This window comes from Protobothrops mucrosquamatus, unplaced genomic scaffold (genome assembly GCF_001527695.2).
Source record: "Protobothrops mucrosquamatus isolate PMUCROS unplaced genomic scaffold, P.Mucros_1.0 scaffold2750, whole genome shotgun sequence".
NCBI lineage: Eukaryota > Metazoa > Chordata > Lepidosauria > Squamata > Viperidae > Protobothrops > Protobothrops mucrosquamatus.
Genome location: NW_015388791.1, coordinates 26,461 through 48,468, shown reverse-complemented (window position 1 = coordinate 48,468; position 22,008 = coordinate 26,461). Strand labels below are relative to the sequence as shown.

Here is a 22,008-nt window from a genome sequence, read left to right as displayed (position 1 = left end):
GATTTAATGGCTGATTTTTTTTAATTGTTAGTTTTTTTAGGACTGTATGTTGTCCAGAGTCAAGATTTAGCAGAATAACAGAGTTGGAAGGGACCTTGGAGGTCTTCTAGTCCAACCCCCTGCTCAAGCAGGAGACCCTATGCCATTTTCGACAATTGGGTTGTCCCTTCTTAAAAGCCTTCAGTGTGGGAGCACCCACAACTCCTGAAGGCAAGCCGTTCCACTGGTTGATTGTTCTTACTGTCAGGAAACCCATATTTGTGAAATGAATACTGTTAACAATTGGGAAAGAAATAAAAATAAATAAATAACTTCAGAAAGTCAGCTTTTTAGTTTTGATTATCTTACAGCGTAAGGTGGGAAGAACATTAGAAGAGAGAATATTGTTGGCCAGGCATCCATCTTTTTTCATTTGTGATGTTATCTGGCAGGTTTTGCAATATTCCTGTAACTCAGTTTCCTGCCCTGGGGGCTCTGGGGGAAATTGAGAGAATTCAACCTGTCCTTTTTTTAAAAAAAAACCTGTAATTTATGTAAGGCTCTTGAAAGGACATCATAAAACCCCCATCCTTTTTTTTAAAAAAAAAAACTAAGCAGCCTGGTGGAATAGACAATTTTTACGCCCACTTCTCTGAAACCCAAACCGCACCACCGCCTACACAATAGCCAAGCTTATTATCTCAGCAGTTAAAACAAGGCAACAACTAACATCAAACACAGTCCTTTTCTCTTGCCTTGTCTTTGAACTCTTTGGTTTTATCACTTGCTGATCTCTGGCTGTAAATACAGAATTTGAATTGGAGTACGGTGTATTCCTTTAGCCAGTACCTGCTGCGAGTGTTATGTATAGTTGCCCCCTGTAATTTACAGCTGTCCCCGGGTGATTCCAGAATTAAAATCCTTTAGGAATTGAAAGCAGCCGAACAGATTCGTCAAATCTGAAGCTGCGGTGGTTCCCCCCATAATGTAAATATTAGTATTTTGTCTAACGAGGCAAACCAAAGTTTCTAGAACCATATGAAATAAGAGAGGATGGGAAGGGCATTCTTGACGGTTCTGTGATATATTGTAACTCAGAGGTCCCCAACCTTTTGGGCACCAGGGACCGGTTACTTGGAGAGAGGATTTTCCGCGGACCGGAGGGGGCGTGGTTTTGTGTGCTGCCTGCATCCCGCGGATGGGGCTTTGCTTGTTTGTGCGGCCCGGTTGCTGGCATGCCGCGGCCCCGGTACCAATCCACGGACCGGGGGTTGGGGACCCCTGTCTTAACTGATGGAGAAGTCTGGGTAAGTCCTCGATTTGCGAGCACAATGGAGCCCAAAATTTCTGTCGTAAAGTGGGTCATTTGTTAAGTGAATTTATACCCGTTTTGAGGATCGAGCATCCTGTTCTGGTTGTCTGTCAAAGCAGCCGCCGCCAAAAAGGCTAACACAATCCTGGGTTGCATAAACAGAGGCATAGAATCAAGATCACGCGACGTGTCAGTACCGCTTTATAAAACCCTAGTGAGGCCACACCCGGCATACTGCAGCCAATTTTGGTCACCGTATCACAAAAAAGATGTTGAGAGTTTGGAAAAAAATCCAGAGAAGAGGAAATAAGATGATCTAAGGGTTAGGGTTAAAACATACGAAGAACGGCTGCAGGACTTGGGTTTGGCTAGTCTAAAGAAAAGAAGAAACGGGGGAGACGTGATAGCAGTGTTTCAGTATCTGAGAGCCTGCCACAAAGAAGAGGGTCAAATTATTCTCCAAAGCACCTGAAGGAGGGACAAGATGCAATGGATGGAAGCTGATCAAAGAGAGAAGCCACCTGGAATTAAGGAGAAATGTAGCCATCTGGTTTGGTGGGATCACCTCATGTAGTCCCATCGAGGGTTGTAAATCTAGGTTGGCTCCAAACAGGCCTACTGCAGATTGCCCACCCAGATTGCCTGAGCTTTTTATTGTGAGGGATCGCAGGAATGCTCCCCAATTATCTTGGGGGAAAGCTTCTGGGAGTTGAAGTCCACAAGTCATCAAAGGGCCGAGTTTGAAGACCCCTGCTTGTGGACTTCAACTTCCAGAATTCCTCAGCCAGGCACGCTGGCTGAGGAATTCTGGGAGTGGAAGTCCACGAGTCATCAAAGGGCCGAGTTTGAAGACCCCTGCTTGTGGACTTCAACTCCCAGAATTCCTCAGCCAGGCACGCTGGCTGAGGAATTCTGGGAGTGGAAGTCCACGAGTCATCAAAGGGCCGAGTTTGAAGACCCCTGCTTGTGGACTTCAACTCCCAGAATTCCTCAGCCAGGCACGCTGGCTGAGGAACTCTGGGAGTTGAAGTCCACGAGTCATCAAAGGGCCAAGTTTGAAGACCCCTGTGTTAACTGGTGCCCCTAAACCGTTCTGCGTTCTTTTGAACACATTGTCATTGACCTCCAGTCCTAAACAGGAGCCATTGCAACATTACATTCCTTTTTTTAAAATATATGTATATGCAGTATTCAACCAGTTGTGGGGTTATTAAAGTTGAAGTCCCAAGTACAAGGGGTTTTTTAGGCTGTGGGTTTAATCTCAGCTGAGCTCTGTCACAAATAGGCCTTTTGTGCGAAAAAGTACGTTCCGTGGTGCTTAGCAGTAGGCAGATTGGAAGACGGCACATTTGACATGTTTCGACCATTAAGAAAGAGCTGGGTTTTTAAAGGGGTTTTATTTTATTGTTCATGGATTGAGATTATGACTTTAATAGTCTCATACATTAATCTCTTTACTTTACTTTACTTTACTTCTCTTTCCTTTTCTCTTTTCTCTTTTTTCTCTTTTCTCTTTTCTCTTTTCTTTTATCCTCTTCTTTCCTTTCCTTTACTCCTCTTTCCTTTTCTCTTTTCTCTCTTTTTTCTTTTATCCTCTTCTTTTCTTTTCTTTTCTTTACTTTACTACTCTCTTTCCTTTTCTCTTTTCTCTCTTTTCTCTTTTCTTTTATCCTCTTTTTTCCTTTCCTTTCCTTTACTCCTCTCTTTCCTTTTTCTTTTTTCTTTTCTCTCTTTTCTCTTTTCTTTTATCCTCTTTTTTCCTTTCCTTTCCTTTCCTTTCCTTTCCTTTCCTTTCCTTTCCTTTACTCCTCTCTTTCCTCTTTCCTCTTTCCTCTTTTCTCTTATTTTTTTCTTTTATCCTCTTTTTTCCTCTCCTCCCCTCTCCTCCCCTCCCCTCCCCTCCATCTTGCTCCTTTCCTCTCCTCCATTCATACAAAAGGAAACGTGTTCTGTCTTTATATGGAGGATCATTTTAGAGCTGCTGTTCATGCAATTACTGTACTCGCCTGATCCTTTGGATTAAAGCCCTAGCCTTCATCATAGTGGGAGCCCCTGGCTTGATCTGTACAAGGCATACACTTAACCTAGGAAAGAATGTTTTCTTAAAAGCATTAAATAAAAGGTAAACCTAAGAAAGACCAGGCTTCAAATGCTGAGGCGCTTGGACTTTTTTTTGCCAGTTCTGTTCGTAAACGCAACCACTACTGCTTAACTCACACCACACCAATAACTCACTCTGCAGTGTGGCCTCAGGAGATGAGTCAGGACGAAAGCAACTGATAACAACTCAAGTATTTTATGGTTCTCCAGCAATTGCTAGTAAAGAAGTTGTTGACGGTAGGCAAGTGTAATACAAATTCTACTGACGCAGTTGCGGTGAATTACTTTTTATAATTAAGAAATTCCTTTTTGTAGCAGGTTGCCAACATTTATTGCTCACGGGGCTGTCCATATTTATTACCGGTTGGTCGTCCTTGCAAGTATAACAGTTGTCCCTTTGTGGGATTTACAAATTATTATTTTAACACTAGGCTGTTAAAGTTTAATTTGTTTTGCAACTTGAGCCACAGTTACAGTGTAATTCCTGGTTCATATAACAATACCGTTTCTACTACAAGTAGTCCTTGACTTACAACCGTTCGTTTAATGGTCATTCAAAGTTACAACGGCTCTGAAAAAAAAGTGATTTAGGACCAGAGTTTGCACTTATGACCGTAGCAGCGTCCCCTTGGTCAGGTGATCAAAATTCAAATGCTTGGCAACTGACTCGTGTTTATGATGTTCCCAGTGTCATGTGATCCTCTTTCGATGAGCAAAGTCAATGGGGGAAGCCAGATTCACTTAGCAACCTCATGATTCACTTAAGAGCGTTAGTGATTAGCTTAACAACCATGGCAAAATGGTGGTAAAAAGGGGCACGATTCACTTAACTGTTTTGCTCAGCATTGGAAATTTGGGGCTCAGTTGTGGCCAGCCGTGTGCTGCAGCTGCCAAAAAAGCCAACACAGTGCTGGGCTGCATTAACAGAGGGAGAGAATCAAGATCACGTGAAGTGATCACACTTGGAGTACTGCACCCAGTTTTGGTCACCACGATGTAAAAAAGATGTTGAGACTCTGGAAAGAGTGCAGAGAAGAGCAACAAAGATGAGGGGACTGGAGGCTAGACTGGATAGTAGATAGATAGATAGATAGATAGATAGATAGATAGATAGATGGATGGATGGACGGACGGACGGACGGACGGACGGACGGACGGACGGACGGACGGACGGACGGACGGATAGTAGATAGATGTAGATACATAGATGATAGATAGATAGATAGATAGATAGATAGATAGATAGACAGACAGACAGACAGACAGACAGGGAGGGAGGGAGAGAGGGAGGGAGGGATGGATGGATAGTAGATAGATATAGATACATAGATGATAGATAGATAGATAGATAGATAGATAGATAGATAGATAGATAGATAGATGATACATAGCTAAAGATAGACAGGCAGACATAGATAGATAGATAGATAGATAGATAGATAGATAGATAGATAGATAGATAGATAGATAGATAGAAAAAAGAAATATATATATATAAAAAAGAAAAAAAACACATACATTTTGAGTTCTGGCATAAATGTGACATAAGGTGGACGTTATTTTTTTTCCTTGTATTTTTTAATTTTATTCAAAAGAAAGTTTTATTTATTTATTATTTATTTATTATTCCTATTTGTATCCCGCCCTTCTCCCGAAGGACTCAGTTAAAATACGAAACTCCAATTAAAAAAAAAAAAAAACAACCCCCCCCCCCCCCCCAGAAGAAAACACAAAACAATCAAGACATTTTTAAAAAGTGCATCAAAAAGAGAGAAAAAAAACCTCTCAACACATCCAGGTTATCCTTCCTTAATTGAATATTGACTAATACTTTACTACAGTGTTGGTTCTCACCCTTCTCGGAGTGCTTGATTATTCGTTGAACTTCTGTTGCACAAAATATTCTATCATTTCCTTTTTATATATATGGTTCACCTTAACAAATAATGTTGTGTATGTTTTTGTGGCTTAGAGTTACAGTTGATAAAACCAAGTGCTAGCAGTTCCATAAAAATTCTTCTCTATTCTTAGGCGTTACTATATTACACGACTGCATTCCTGTTTAAAGCTCAGCAGATGAAAAAAAGAACGAGTGTCAGAAAATTGTGTATATTCCTGTGTCTTAAATCTTACTCTCATTTGGCTCCCAGTTACATGATCAATTTTTAATCAGCAGTAGCTCCAATAATTTTTCTGAACGCAGTAAAGAAATTGAAAAGCTCATCCTAAAGTGCTTCCCCCCCTGTATTAGCTTGTCCTTAATTTTGAAAATAAATGGTTCGTGGTGTGTATGTGAGAAAGCCATTATAGTTTATGTAAAGAAAAAAGTTAACAAAGGAAAGGAGAGAGAAATATTCCTTTGTAGTAGAGATGAAGTGGAGCCGTTAAAGAAGTAACAGCTCAGAACATTTTAATTACAGAGATTGAGGAGGTTATCAACAAAATATAGAACAGAAAAGATCTACCCAACCATCACTGGAGAAAAGGAAGAAAATGTGAAAAAGAACAGATATAAAGATATACTGCCATGTAAGTCGCAATCTCTTCTTTTTAATAATGTTTTTAATCTGATTAACATTTACAGTCTTACACATAAGATGAATTAGATGGTAATCATTTTTGGAAACACATATTTTTCCTAAGCTTTTTCATCTGCCTATATTAATGCTTCTGTTTTGCTGTACTTGCATCTTCTATTTAAAAACTTATCTCCAGTCTTGGAAAAAAAATATGTTAAGTTTCGTGGCCAAACTAATGTAGAAAAAGTTTTTTTTTGAATCATCAAACATGGTATTTATTAATAGATATGCCCGTCTACTTTCAAAAAGTCGTGTTCCTTACAACTTAAGGAAAAAGAGAGAAAACCTGGAATGAACATTGTGCAGTATATAGATTCTGATCGTATCTTATTTGAACGTACATGATATTTAAGTGATAGCTTTAAATAAGAGAAAAAAGCCCACATTTGTGAAAGTTTAACTAGAATTAAAATGAAAGTTTAAATATGTAGGTAATGGATCCTGTTCTCCTGCAGTCATGGCATTTTAAATAATGCTAATTGCCTGTTTTTTTTACTGCCTTTTATCTTCTTATAAATACAACAAAATAAAGAAATAGTTTCCTTCACTGCCTATTGTGTGATTAGATTAGCAGGATGCTAAGACTGCAGATAGTCTTTGATTTACGACTGGTCCTTTAATGACTGTTCAAAGTTATAATGGCCTCTGAAAAGTTGCTTTATAGAAAGCACATCCAGCCATGATAAAATGTCACATTTTTATGTCATTACCATTTGCATTTATAACCAATTGACATGTGATCACCTTTTGCAATCTTTTTTCCAACCTCCGGAATGGAGCTGAAATCTTCAGCTGCTGCCCCACAACGGATTTCCCCTCCATGCACAAGGATAGGGGGTAGAATCTATTGTGGGACTGTAGGGACAGAGCTGAATTCCCAAAGACTTCTGTTCCTGCAGCCACCCCAAAGGATTTCCCCTCTGTGTATGGAAAAAAGGGAAGTCCTTCAGCAGACTGCAAGAACAAAAGGGCTGCCTGCTGGAAGGATTTCAGCTCCACACAGAGTTGGAATCCTTTAGCAACAGCTCTTTTACTGCGTCCGATTAATGACCTGGGAGAGAGCTTAATGACCGCAACCGGAAGTGCCGGGATTGTGGTTGTTGAGTGAAGGAGTCATGTGGCTGTTTCGCCTAACAGTTGCTTTGCTCAACAACCCAGATTAAGGTGTCAATCATATTCGTACTTTGAGGACTACTTGGACACATATCTCGAGTTAGCTAAAAGAATTGAGTTGAACTCCCTGATATTTAAGAGGACAACTCTAAGCATTTCATGTTCTAGGGCAGATTTGCCTCTTTTCTCTATCACAGCTTGGTGTGTTCTTAAAAACACACATACCCACACACCTGAGGTTAGTGATCTTTGAAATAAAATGGAACTGCAGTTCTATGTCTGAAGTGAGATATAGCACAGCTTCTGCTCATTGCACACACACAGAGTAAACTGGATTTCTTCAATTCTACCGCGAGGCTTGTGTTATCTTCTGAATTTAAGAATAACAAGCTAACTTACAAGGGTACAAAGCAAGTTGTGTTGTGAAGCTTTTCTGTTCTCCAACATAGGATGAAACCACCGAGGGCTGTCACTAATATCTCCCCATCCTCAAATCTGCTGCTTCAGGCAGTCGCCTTCGAATGGGAATTTGATTCTGTAGTGTAATGGATGTTGGATGGTTGACGTTCAAAGCATTTGTGCAAGCGACTAAGTCAGTACAGGGAGTCCTTGAATTACGACCACAATTGAGCCCAACATTTCTGTTGTTAAGTGAGACATTTGTGAAGCGAGTTTTGCCCCCATCTCACGACCTTTCCCGCCACTGTTGTTAAGTGAATCACTGCAGTTGGTATGTTAGTAACCCGGTTGTTAAGTGAATCTGGTATCCCCATTGACTTTGCTCGTCAGACGGTCTTAAAAGGGGATCACGTGACCCCGGGACACAGCATCCGTCATAAATATAAACCAGTTGCTAAGTGTCTAGATTTTGATCATGTGACCGTGGGGACGCTGAGAGGTCATGACTGTGAAAAACGGTCATCAGTCATACTTTTCAGTCTGTTTTAACTTTTAATGGTTACTGTTGTAAGTCTATAGCAGGGGTGGGGAACCTTGGCTCTTTTATGACTCGTGGACTTCAACTCCCAGAATTCCTGAGCCAGCCTGGCTCAGCTTGGAAACCTCTCCCTTTCTCCTCAGCGTGGCTGGCTGAGGAATTCTGGGAGTTGAAGTTCACGAGTCTTAAAGTTGCCAAGGTTGAGGACCCCTGATATAGGGCAGGGGTGAGGAACCTTGGCTCTTTTATGACTGATGGACTTCAGCTCCCAGAATTCCTGAGCCAGCATTGCTCAGCTTGGAAACTCTCCCTTTCCCCTCAGCGTGGCTGGCTGAGGAATTCTGGGAGTTGAAGTCCACGAGTCATAAAAGAGCCAAGGCTGCCTACCCCTGTCCTGAGTCCTCCTGTTCTAAGCGGTGAGCCTCCTAGACCAGACGTAGGCAACCTTGGCTCTTTTATGACTCGTGGACTTCAACTCCCAGAATTCCTGAGCCAGCATTGCTCAGCTTGGAAACCTCTCCCTTTCCCCTCAGCGTGGCTGGCTTAGGAATTCTGGGAGTTGAAGTCCATGAGTCATAAAAGAGCCAAGGTTGCCCACCCCTGCCCTATATCAGGGGTCCTCAACCTTGGCAACTTTTAAGACTTGTGGACTTCAACTCCCAGAATTCCTCAGCCAGCATGGCTCAGCTTGGAAACCTCTCCCTTTCCCCTCAGCGTGGCTGGCTGAGGAATTCTGGGAGTTGAAGTCCACGAGTCATAAAAGAGCCAAGATTGCCTACTCCTGGTCTATAGTCTGTAGTGACTACAGGTAGTCCTTGACTTACTCCCATTCGTTTAGCGGCCGTTTGAAATTACAACGGCACTAAAAAAGAAGTGACATGCGCTTCCCCCCCCCCATATTTACGACCATTGCAGCCTCCTCACGGTTAGGCAATCAACATTCAAATGCTTGACAATTGCTGTGTATTTGGGACAGTTACGTACTCCCGGGATCTTGTGATCACCGTTTGCGTCCTTCTGACAAAGTTAATGGGGAAGCCCAGAGTCACTTAACAAACGTGTTACTAACTTTAACAATTGCAGTGATTCACTTAACAGCTGTGGCAAGAAAGGTCATAAAACGGGGCAAAACTCACTTGGCAATGGTCTCACTTAGAAACATTGGGCTCCATTGTCGTAAGTCAAGAACTGCCTAAAATTGGCATTTGATCTAGGGAGCCCACATCGTCTCGGCTGGCGAAGTAATTTGTCCAAAATCTGCTGTATTTCAGTTGATCACAGTCGAGTTAAACTGACGTTAAAAACTCCCACGCAAGATTCTGACTACATCAACGCAAATTTCATTAAGGTAGGTATTCATGTAACTTTATCGCCTTGTGTGATGGACGTGTGAATCCTTCAAAATAACTGGCTTAAATTTCTCCCCGGAGATCACCTTTTGGTACGGACGAATTGTGTGTGATCCTGTTGAGCTTGAAGGCAAAGAAGCTGGAATCCCCCCCCCCAAAACCAAAACAAGTGGAGAAAAGATGACCTTGTTAAACCGTCAGTGCAGGAAACAATAATTGCCAAGCTAATGTAGCAAAATTAGTCACAAAACCAGAGGAAATAAAATCTCTAATTTTAGCAACATGCAATAACCTGTTTGACTTGACTGTAGTAATTTGAAAGTGAATAAGAGGCCTTAATTAAGAGATTTGAATAAAGTATGTTAGTAAATGTATAATTTTTAATTAATCAGCTATTAGCGTATGATACATACGTTGTAAAGTACAAGCAATTTTTGAAACCTTTTTATTTCTGCCTTTAATGCGTCAATCATAAATTAACATGTAATTCTTCAAGAAGGCAGAATAGAATAGGAATAGAAATAGAATAGAATAGAATAGAATAGAATAGATGGTATGGTATGGTATGGTATGGTATGGTATGGAATAGAATATATGGAATGGAATAGAATAGAGTAGAATAGAATAGAATAGAATAGAATAGAATAGAGTAGAATAGAATAGAATAGAATAGAATAGAATAGAATAGAATAATAACTTTATTGTCACTTTGAATGTACGCTAATCGGCATACATCAAAATGAAATTTCATTGCATTCAACTCTCAAAGGATCACCACCGGTATACACTACATAAATATGACAAAAATAAATACAGAATTATGCATATACCCACATATATGACACAGAGAAACAACAGTCTAGTTTGGGTTATGTATACATGTAAATTAAAATTAAAGTAACATCATTTGGTTTGTGTATTTATATTGCAGAAGCAGTAATGTGTATTTTTACTGCAATGGAATGGAATCACCAAAGCAACTTATTGTTATTTTTTCTAACAAATTTATTAAGAATTATGAATGAAGAGAATCAAAGCGAATACTAATTACAAACATGCAAACAGTAAAATACAAAAAAGTGTGAAAAAAAGAAAGTGTAACTTTGCCCTTTATTCCCAGCAAGTAAAAACAATTTTAATAGCATATCACCCACCTCTAAATACAATATAATCTCTCTTCACCCCACAGCGTCTCTTTTAAGCAAAAAAACAAAAACAAAATGCAAACATTTTGTCAATTGTTTATTGACAGTAAAAGTCCAGTAGGAGCAATCATACATAACATTTTTTTTCTTTTAGCCCTGCTTGAATAAGCTGACTTTGTATTCCTTCCTTAAGTTTTTAAGAATCTTATTTTTTAATCCCTTCAAAAAAGAGTTTTCTCTCTCTCTGCTTTTTTTAAGCCAGAAATCTTTCAGAATGTTACATTCCTTCCGTGTAGCCAGCATGTAAAATTTGTCATTTTGTTTGTTATTTCTAATAAAATCCTTCAAGATCTTAACAGACTCTTTTTGTTTATCCGGTAAAGAAAAGTTATCCAAGTCAGTTTCCTGGTTCACTAATAATGCATCTTCTTTAGGGAATACCGTACGTCATCCATCAGCTCCATTTGTGTATCCATGAGCAGCTTATATAATGGAAAGTAGTTATTATGGGTTAGCTTTTAGGGCTTTGGGTCCTTGCATCTGTAGTGTCTTTCCCTCAAAAATTAGATTAGGCAATCCTTAATAGCATCCTGTATCCTTTAAATAAAATCTTAAAATTGGACGTTGATTTTGTTTGCTTTTTTTAAAATAAACTGTTTCACTTTAGGATATTGAAGCCAATCTGAAAAGCAATCATTTAAAGAGAAAACAATTCATACATTTTGCAGTCTGTAGCTGGAAAAAAAACTTAATAATGCTCCTTGAGCATTTGGGCTGTTACAGTGAATTTTTATGGGAGGGTTTGCTATTAACTTGTATTTCATGAATAAAAAAAATGGTATTTTTCTAGGATTTCTTTAAATTTTCCTATTGGCTTGAAAAAGTGAGTTTGTGGAGACTTTGCATCTATTTTTAAAATTCTGTGGAGATTCTCAGCCATCCAGTCATCATAGTTATCCCAAAGATGCTTTTTTCAGGAGGCAACTGGACTTTCTTGTTTTTCCTTGAAGACGTTTCGCTTCACATCCAAGAAGCTTCTTCAACTCTGACTGGATGGTGGGGAGTGGAAGAATTTATACTCCTTGCAGAGAGCTGGTCATTTGCCTTCTTTTGGAGAATCGTTGAAGCCACCTGGAGGTTTATCTGTGGTCCTCAGGGTCACCTGAGTAGTACAAATGGGTGTGGAGCCTTCTTGAAAGGACCGTGTTGTAGACCGGAGATAGATGATGTCGCATCCTTTAGGACTCGCTAAAATGAACAGCTCTCTGCGAGGAGTATAAATCCTTCCACTCCCCACCATCCAGTCAGAGTTGAAGAAGCTTCTTGGATGAGAAGCGAAACGTCTTCAAAGGAAAACAAGAAAGTCCAGTTGCGTCTTGGAAAAAAGCACCGTTGGGATATTTTCAAAATTCACGTTCCACTCATCGCCCCTGTCTTTGGAACAATCTTGGACCTTTTACGCACAAACGGTCTTAAAAACGCATCTCCTTCTGTTCTAATATTCAGCTGCATGTTGCAATTTTAGGGAGTACATGGACCAAAAGCGTATGTTGCTACCCAGGGACCACTAGCCAACACAGTAATTGATTTCTGGAGAATGATATGGGAGTACAATGTCGCGGTAAGTACCGAATTGATCATATTACGAGAAATTTTGCTACCTGATTCAACTGGGGGAGGCTGTTGGGCACTCAAGATGGTCGCATCCCGACGACCTTTGGAAGCAGATTGGCTGAACGTCAATCGTATCTCAGCTGTTCGTATTTATTTCAGATTACTTAAAGGTGAATGAGAGCAGCCAGGCTTCTGGAAGGGCCAATGCTCTCTACAGGAAGTCCTCAACTTACAACAACAGTTCATTTAGTCTCTGTTCAATGGTACAAGTGAAAAAGTGACTTATGACCGTTTTTCACACTTACGACCTTTGCAGCATCCCCATGTTCATGTGTTCAAAATCCAGACGCTTGGCAACTGGTTCATGTTTATGACAGTGGCAGCGTCCCGGGGTTATGTGATCCCCTTTTGCGACCGTCCGACAAGCAAAGTCAATGGGGAAGCTAGATTTCACTTAACGGCCGGGTTATTAACAACTGCAGTGATTCATTTAACAACTGCGGCAGGAAAGGTCGTAAAATGGGGCAAAACTCACTTAACAAATATCTCACTTAACAATTGTGGTCGTAAGTTGAGGACTTCCTGTACCTTTTAAGTCTGGGGGGCTGAAAATTACATTGGAAATGTCAGTTGATACAAAATGCAAACCCTCCACATATTGGCAGACAATTTTGGCAATGTTTTCTAGACCCATCTGGGTTTTTTTTTCCTTCCCCAGATTATTGTAATGGCCTGTCGGGAATTTGAAATGGGAAGGGTATGTATGAATCACATTAATTTCCTTGCCACATTTGCTATGGGTGATAATGAAATTAAATCTTGATTTAACAGTTTTAGATTTACTTAGTGATAAAAAACAATATCTAAAGAGAAGAACGCAGCTAGTTTATTAATTTTGTTTATTGACGTCTTAAGAGTCTATGTTAAATCAAATAGCATTTAGAATTTCATTGTGCCACTTAAATCACAGGTTTATAAAAAATGTGTATCCTGCTGAATTTTAAGACAGATCCCAATACTGCTCTAAAATTTCAAGTTTCAAAAAGATTAACTGTGAAAAAATCAAGGAAGTAAAAAGATTGGGAGGGCTTTATCCAGGTAAAGTCTAAAATGTATGCATTCCAAAGTGTGTGTATTTTTATAAAACTGCTCATTTTGCTAACAGAAAAAATGTGAACGTTACTGGCCACCGTATGGAGAAGAAGCCATCTCATTTGGACCATTCCACATTTCTTGTGTAAGTGTTTTTATGACCGATAAGTCTTTTAACGAAGTTGTAATTTGGGCTTAATATGCACAGTTGTGTGAACATTGAACGCACAAACCTGTTTTGCATTCTTCTGCAGTTACATGAGTTAAATCAGTAGTGGGTTCGAAGTGTTTTTACTTTGAATAGATTAATAATTGTGTGAGTAGCAAAAGCAGATATTTAAAGTCTTGGTAATGCTACATCGATAACATTGTTCAGACAATAGCTTAGAATAAAAAAAATGTTTGCATTAATAACGGAGCGTTTTTCCTCAAAATTCTACTTACAAAAAAGAGGAATTGTAGATTAGCCTTATTTACATTATAGTTTGACATGAAACCATGCTATGGGTATCTCTTGACATTCCCTCTCTGATGCGACTAGAAAATTAGCAGATTTTATTTCCATTTTTAAATTGCCACAGTTTGATGATTTGCACCAATCTGGATAGGCTGGTCAATCTGAGCAAAATTTGCTGTCGCTTTTGTCAAGCTTCCTAAACCATGGTTTGAAGTTGGCTTTTGGGCGGGTGTATTTAAGGCTGTGTCAAAGTGGGCAAAGCCTTAAATCTACTTTTGTTTTCCGTTTAGGAAGCTGAACAGGTCAGGACAGATTACTATATTAGAACCCTGCTCATTGAACATCAGAATGTAAGTATAATAAAATATCTCTTTTCTCCAATTAAGCTAAACACGGTATAATTCTTATTTCGGTTAACCCTTGTGTGAAATTGCTTTGTTTTTGGTAGCATATTAGTGGAATAATTCTGTTTAGCTTAAACAAATAGGGATGTGAGAATTTGAGATTTGAGAACTTTCAGAAATTGTGAATGATTCATCACTGGAGGCTTTTAAGAAGAGACTGTCTGGAAGGGTAGAGGGTCTCCTGCTTGAGCGGGGGGCTGGACTAGATGACCTCCAAGGTCCCTTCCAGCTCTGTTATTCTGTTATTCTGAGTGTCTCAGACCCCTGACAAATGATAAAACGTTCCTTTTTGTTCTTTGTTACCTGCCACTTGTTTATTTTTTTCATTTTTATAAATAGTTGTGCTTTTAGCCGTACAGTGTCCCCTTTTCAGCTAAGGGGAGGCCGAGAAGAGGGCAGCGTGCTATTTGACTTACGTATTTCTGGTAGTTTGGAAGGACTAAGGACTAAGATATCCCATTTTTCATTTGAAACAAGGCAGGAAGAATCTGAGGCAAGCCTTTTTTTTTTAAGCGAAAGAAAGACTTAATGACTAACAGTAATAGCCTTAGGGCAGGGGTGTCAAACTCAATTTCATTGAGGGCCGCATCAGCATTGCGGTTGTCCTCGGGGGGGGGCAGGTAGGTTTGGCCAGGGTGGGCCCGGCCTACTGGGTGGGCATGGCTGGAGTGGGTGTGGCCTACTGGGTGGGCATGGCCAGCTCGACATCGTTCACGTCAAGGGTGCCATGGGAGCCTGGGCAGGAGTGGGACAGATCTGAGGGTCTCTGGCAGAAGGGGGTGGGACCGGGGCAAGCGCCAAGGCATGGTCCATTTCTTCATTCCTCACAAAGGGTGACACCTCCCCGGCATGCACCCAGGGGGCGGGGCCGACGCGGGCAGGGGCTGATTCCTCGCTGTTTCCAGACGGCCTTGTGGAGCTAAGACTGAATGCGTTTCAGCATAGATGGCCACCACAAAATTGTACATTGGCTCCCGGCCGGCCTGGGCCAGGGCCAAGGCAGCGGGGGCCGTTCCCTCACTGTTTCCAGGATGGCTTCGTGGGCCACATGAAACCACGTCGTGGGCTGCATCTGGCCCCCGGGCCTTGTGTTTGACATCTCTGCCTTAGGGCAAAATGCCAGTGTAGTCACTGGACTAATAATGAGAATGAAAAGCAGTTGCAAATGAGAGGATGCTTCTCGGGTAGACACCCCCCCCCAGCAGGACGATGGAAACAGAGGAGCTTCCAAATCACGTAGAGCGGGGGTCCCCAACCTTTCGGACACCGGGGACCGGTTCCGTGGAGAGAGGCATTTCCGTGGACCAGAGGGGGCGTGGTTTCATGTGCTGCCTGCATCCCGCGGATGGGGCTTTGCTTGTTTGCGCGGACCGGTTTCTAACATGCCACGGACCGGTGTCGGTCCAGGTACCGGGGATTGAGGACCCCTGACGTAGAGGGATAGCCTCAGCTATTTGGATATTTTTTTGGGATCTTGACTTTCACATGATAACCCCCTTCACTTACTAAGAATTCTGGCTGGCTGGGGAATTCTGGGAGTTGAAGTCCACAGGTCTTAAAGAGGCCAAGGTTGGACACTTCCGATGTAGATGTTTGACCTTGCAGGTTTTACAGGCAGGTTTCCAGTTGAATATTAAACCTTGTGCTTTTACCAAACCTACGTTGTTGTTTTTTTCCCCAGGTGCAGTTCTTTTAATTTATTTTGATAGACTATCGCATAGTACCCTAAATATAGACATATAAGTTGGAAAGTGTTTCTTTAGGTTCTGTCTTTCTCCCGTTTTTGTAAAAACTCAAAGAGAACCTCCAGCAGATGTTCCAAATAAACCAGACTTAGCAATTTATGCAGAGCTATTTACAGTAGTGGCCAAAATTGTGGAAACCTTTTGGGAAAAGTGTATTTTTGAGGTTTGATGGCTAATAACACCACTTTTTTGCCGGGGGGGGGGGGAGTACCATAAAATTATATATTAATGGAAAGATAATTTAATCAAGAACGTAATGCAACAAAGTTTGTTCAATTATCTGTACTGTATTGTATGAAAAGTTATAGCCAAATAACCAGAAAAAGGAAGCACAACTTGCTAAGGTTGATCTCAGGTAGCTTTCCTTCCTCTGATTGTAGCCAATGAGCGTGTTTAGAGATCAGGTGTCCTTTTGTTTTGGCAATGAGCCAATCAGATCACAGTAGGATTCAGTGATTAATGTCATGTATTGAAGCTGAGAGGAGGACATTTGTCAGTGTGTTATGTGATCGCTATCAAGTGGGTTGGGTTTTTTTGTGTTCTTTCATGTAAAACGTAATAAAATTAAATTAATGGTGCAAAGAGTTGACTGGTTGCCCAGAAAGCGATGTAAAATAGTATTATTAAGGGAACAAGACTACAGTTATAAAGAAATGTGAAGAAAAATGGGTGGAAACTTAACCAAAGGTGGCATTTCTACTGTACACTTTTCCCAAAAGGTTTCCGCAATTTTGGCCACTACTGTATATGAGTTCCTTTAGTGTGGCACAGTCACCCATGATTAGTGAGGAATTTGAGAAAAAACAACGTTCTCGAAAGGAATGGTTTTATAAATAATGCAACCTCAATTCTGATGCTTTAGGAATCGCGAAGAGTATATCAGTTTCATTATGTCAATTGGCCTGACCATGATGTTCCTTCGTCCTTTGACTCTATTTTGGACATGATCAGTTTAATGAGAGAATATCAGGAACACGAAGACGTCCCTATCTGTATACACTGCAGGTATGTTTGTTTTTTTTCATCGGGATTATTTCAGGAGTGCCAGTGACTCACCGTAGGAAATATTTGAGTAGTTTTTCTTTTTCCTTTATTAAGGAAAGGAGTGGGAGGAGCTTTTTTCCCCAGTTCCTTTTCATATTTTTAAAGTCTGGCACACCGAAAAATTTTAAGTCCTACGTATAAATCACGGGAATATAAATAAAGCTTTGTTAGTTAGGTGTCCCAGAATGCCACAGAAATTAGAAACATTTTTGGTCATAGATTTGTTGGATAGTTAGTGTGTATTTTCTACCCTTATTTCCTGTGGTGTCCTTTGTATTTGTGTGTGGTTCGCTTGATGCACAGTAGCAGATAGGAAAGCGCTCCAGAGGGTCATTACCATCACCCAGAGGATTATTGGCTGCCCTCGCATCCCCCCCCCACCTGGACGAACTGTACAGTTCCTGTTGTCTTAGGAAAGCTCAAAACATTCTTAAAGACTCATCTCATCCTGGATATTTCTTTTTTTGAACTATTTCCATCTTACAGATGGTACAGGATAATAAAAACAAAGACAAATAGGCTGAAAAAATAGTTTATTTCCCAGAGCTGTAACCATATTAAATAACCACATATAGTGCAACATTGAAGTCCGATATTAGGAGGAGCGCAATGGTGAATAGAATGTGAAGGATGTGTATATATAATGTATGTTCTTATTTGTGGTTTTTACTTGTGTATAGTGTGCCCTGTGGACAGCACTTAATTTCGTTGTGAGTTCCACAATGACAATAGAGCTATTCCATTCCATTCCATATTTTCTATTCTATTCTATTCTATTCTATTCTATTCTATTCTATTCTATTCTATTCTATTCTATTCTATTCTATTTCATTCCATACTCCATTCCATATTCCATTCCATTCCATTCCATTCCATATTCCATATTCCATTCCATATTCTATTCTATTCTACTCTACTCTACTCTACTCTACTCTACTCTATTCTATTCCGTTCCGTTCCGTTCTGTTCTATTCTATTTCATTCCATTCCATACTCCATTCCATATTCCATTCCATTCCATTCCATTCTATTCTATTCTATTCTATTCTATTCTATTCTATTCTATTCTATTCTATTCTATTCCATATTCCATATTCCATATTCCATATTCCATTCCATATTCCATTCCATTCCACTCTACTCCACTCCATTCTTTGATAGTAATTACTTTAGAAGAGTCTCTTCACTGCTTGAGAGTGGCTAGAAGAGAAAGGGTGCCTTTACATAATGTTTCTTGTGCCAGATGAATAGTTCTTTTATATGTTTCCAGTTACTTTAAAAGCCATTTTTTACGTCTGGTAGTTTATTTGTTTGGCTTGCAGTCTGTTTCAGTTGTGAAAGTCTTAAGTGGCATTCTTCCCAACCGTATTAAATAAATTGAGCTAAAAACAACACAGTATAAATTAAGAAATAGTCATGTACCACAGAGTACGTATAGACTTGGAATAATCGTCAAGCATCAGTGCGAACCAGTTTGGTCTAGTGCAGGGGTGGGGAACCTTGGCTCTTTTATGACTCGTGGACTTCAACTCCCAGAATTCCTGAGTCAGCGTGGCTCAGCTTGGAAACCTCTCCCTTTCCCCTCAGCGTGCCTGGCTGAGGAATTCTGGGAGATGAAGTCCACGAGTCATAAAAGGGCCAAGGTTCCCCACCCCTGCCCTATATCAAGGGTCCTCAACTGTGGCAACTTTAAGATTCGTGGACTTCCAACTCCCAGAATTCCTGAGCCAGCATGGCTCAGCTTGGAAACCTCTCGCTTTCCCCTCAGCGTGGCTGGCTGAGGAATTCTGGGAGTTGAAGTCCACGAGTCATAAAAGGGCCAAGGTTGCCTACCTCTGGCCTAGGCCTAGGCCACTTTGTGACTCGTGGACTTCAACTCCCAGAATTCCTGAGCCAGCATGGCTCAGCTTGGAAACCTCTCCCTTTCCCCTCAGTGTGGCTGACTCAGGAATTCTGGGAGTTGAAGTCCATGAGTCATAAAAGAGCCGAGGTTGCCTATCCCTGGTCTAGTGGTTAAGACACCAGGCTAGAAACCAGGAGACTGGGAGTTCTAGTCCTGCCTTAGCCACGAAAGTGGCTGGGTTACTTTGGGCCAATCCCCAGGAGACTGGGAGTTCTAGTCGTCTCCCCCCCCCCCCCCGGTCCCAGCCATGAAAGCCAGCAGGTTGTCTCTTGAGCCAGTCACTCTCCCTCAGCCCAACTCACCTCACAGGGTTGTTGTTATAGGGAAAACAGTAGGAGGAAGATACGTTGGATAATGTTCACCGCCTTGAGTTCTTTGTAAAAATAATAAAGGCGGGACACAAATGAATAAAATTTTAAAAAATCATTTAAAAACCAGAGGGCACAAGGTCGTAACACTTCAACCCCCTAAGACTTGATGGAGTGAAGTTACTCCTCAACGTACGACCACAGTTGAGCCCAAAATGTCTGTGGTTAAGCATGTGTCAAGTGGGTTTTGCCCCATTTTACGACCTTTCTTGCCCCAGTTGTGAAATGAATCACTGCGGTTGATAAGTGAGTAACCCGGTTGTGAAGTGAATCTGTCGGAAGGTCGCAAAAGGGGAATCCCGTGACCCCGGGACACTGCAACTGTCATCAATATGAACCTGTTGCCAAGCATCTGAATTTTGATTACGTGTCCGCGAGGACGCTGCAGAGGTCGCGACTGTGAAAAATGGCCTTAAGTCACTTTTTTCAGTGCCGTTGTAACGTTGAACGGTCACTGTGCGAACTGCTGTAAGTCGAGGATTACCTGTAAAAGTACTTCAATAGACCACAGAAAAAACAGGAGATTTCCAAGGGGGACTGCTATGCTAGAGAAGGCTGACTTCCATGGTCCTTGAAGATAACACTCCCTGAATAAAGGGACCTGGAAGATGTCCACGCTCCCAGATTTGTTGGATGGGCAAGTGCCGTTGAGAGCTGATCATTTCAGATAAATATTCTGGGGTATTAAAGGTGAGAACAACACCTTGACTTACACCCAGAAGCCATCTGGCAAAGAGTAGAGCTCTCCCAAGTATTTGATTATATGGATGAATCAGGATCGTTGCAGTCCTTGACTTACAACAGTTCGTTTAGTAACTATTCAAAGTTAAAACGGCATTTAAAAAGTGACTTAATGACCATTTTTCACACTTATGACCGTTGCAGCCTCCCCATGGTCACGTGCTCAAAATTCAGAGGCTTGGCAACTGGCATGTACTTAATGACGGTTGCATTGCCCCGGCGATCCCTTTTTGCAAACTTCTGACGAGCAGAGTCAACGGGGGAAGGCAGATTCACTTAACAACCGGGTCACTAACTGAGCAACTGCAGTGGTTCACTTACCAACTGTGGTGAGAAATGTCGTAAAATGGAGCAAAACTCACTTAACAAATGTCTCACTTAGCCACGTAAATTTTGGGCTCAGTTTTGCTTGCGACTTGGGAACGACACCTGTGTATACACACGCCTGGATGTACATATGTTTTTGTACGCGTTACAGTTTAATTTGAACGGGTTGGATGCCACCCATGTAGCAAGAATCCTTGGATAGAATAAAAATGCAGCGTGTTTACAAAACGGAACATGTGGAGTTTTTTTTTTTTAATTTAAATCTGCTTTCCACAAACTGTATGTGTCTCCTTTTTTTGTTTTTTTTGTTTTGTTTTTTGTTACACAGCGCAGGATGTGGACGAACCGGAGCCATCTGTGCGATAGATTACACATGGAATTTGTTGAAAGCCGGGGTAAGGAGGATTTTTTAGAGCCATCGACATGCTGAAAAACTAGGTCATCTTATGCAAGCGATTAGAGCTTTACAGAAGAATAATCAGTTGAACGCCATGAGCAAAAAAAAACCTGAAAGATAATTTGGAGAAAAAGCAGATGGCTTACTGCTTTGGGGGTGAAAAAAGGAAAGGCAGTTTTAATTGTTGAAGTGTTGGAACACAGAGCAAAAAAAAAGAAAAAGAAAAAAGAAATTAAGCAGTTTGTAAATGCATTATAGAACGTTTGAAATTAAGTTTCTCCCGTGGAAAAAAAATCCATTGCTCGTGTTCTGTTGTTGCAGAAAATTCCAGAGGAATTCAATGTATTCAATTTAATACAAGAAATGAGGACTCAAAGGCATTCTGCGGTGCAGACTAAGGTAACCTTGTCTTCGGAATCTAAATGAACGGTGCGGCATGAAGGATTTGGGGGGCATGAAGGATTTGGGGGTGGGGAACGGCGTCTTTTCCAATGAGCTAAGTTAATCCTTGTCTTTATCCCGCACACCTAGGAACAGTATGAACTCGTTCATAGAGCCATAGCGCAATTATTTGAGAAACAGTTGCAAAAATACGAGAGCTCTGCGGCCTGGAAAATTGCAGACGGATTGGTATGTGGCTTAAGTCATATGTTTTGTTTATTTTAAATATTTTGAAACCGTATCATTTCCACGAGTTGAATTACTTTACCTTTGCTCTGTTTTGCCTCATTTCCTTCCCCTGGTCAGCAGTTTTTGAAACACTGTGAGTGCATGAATGAACTTCCAGCTGCCTTGGACCCAGTTGAATCACAATTTTGACTCCTGCAGAACGTTACCGTTAATTTCTCTTTGATCTTTCGACATTTCTTGTTAAAATTCCCCACGCGGGCTCTTTTGAACTCGGTCTGCGGCAATTGTGTGACGTGACGCTTCTGAGACACCAAGGTTTTGATGCTGACCTGAGACACCAAGGTTTTGAAGCAACACCCAGTCATTTAGATCTGGAGTCTCCAGACGTGGCAGTTTTCAGACTTGTAAACTTCAACTCCCAGAATTCCCCAGCCAGGAAGTTGAAGTCCACAAATCTAAAAGTTTTCCAAGTTTTGGAGACCCCTGATTTAGATCACCCAACCTACTTAACTTTACTAGGTTTGGTTTGAAAGCCTCTTTACATAACCTGTTAATAGACGCTGGCCTTGATACTCTGTACAATCTTTAATTTGTACTTTGTATTGAGTAAGTCGAAATAAAACCAAGTCTGACTTCTGCAGTAGTTTGCCTGGGTGCCAATTTTCAATTTTTTGACAAATAGCAAATCCATCCTACCCAGAACAAAGTTCAAAAAACACATACCGGGCACACTATAATTGTAGGGTATGTTCTGGTCTGTCTCGTTTTACCT

General features: G+C 40.9%; 1 protein-coding gene across 1 annotated transcript in view; it reads left to right on the top strand.

Annotated features, from left to right (window-relative positions):
* The first annotated feature begins 5,817 nt into the window (after positions 1 to 5,817).
* Positions 5,818 to 22,008, top strand: part of PTPN12 (protein tyrosine phosphatase non-receptor type 12) — a 31,552-nt gene continuing 15,361 nt past the window's right edge. The window contains exons 1-10 of the mRNA XM_015825673.1: positions 5,818 to 5,920; positions 9,292 to 9,368; positions 12,040 to 12,135; positions 12,847 to 12,885; positions 13,294 to 13,365; positions 13,968 to 14,027; positions 16,689 to 16,831; positions 20,538 to 20,604; positions 20,928 to 21,005; positions 21,138 to 21,236. Coding sequence (XP_015681159.1) covers positions 12,112 to 12,135; positions 12,847 to 12,885; positions 13,294 to 13,365; positions 13,968 to 14,027; positions 16,689 to 16,831; positions 20,538 to 20,604; positions 20,928 to 21,005; positions 21,138 to 21,236 — 582 coding nt within the window. The 5' untranslated portion in view covers positions 5,818 to 5,920; positions 9,292 to 9,368; positions 12,040 to 12,111. The remainder of the gene's footprint in view (positions 5,921 to 9,291; positions 9,369 to 12,039; positions 12,136 to 12,846; positions 12,886 to 13,293; positions 13,366 to 13,967; positions 14,028 to 16,688; positions 16,832 to 20,537; positions 20,605 to 20,927; positions 21,006 to 21,137; positions 21,237 to 22,008) is intronic.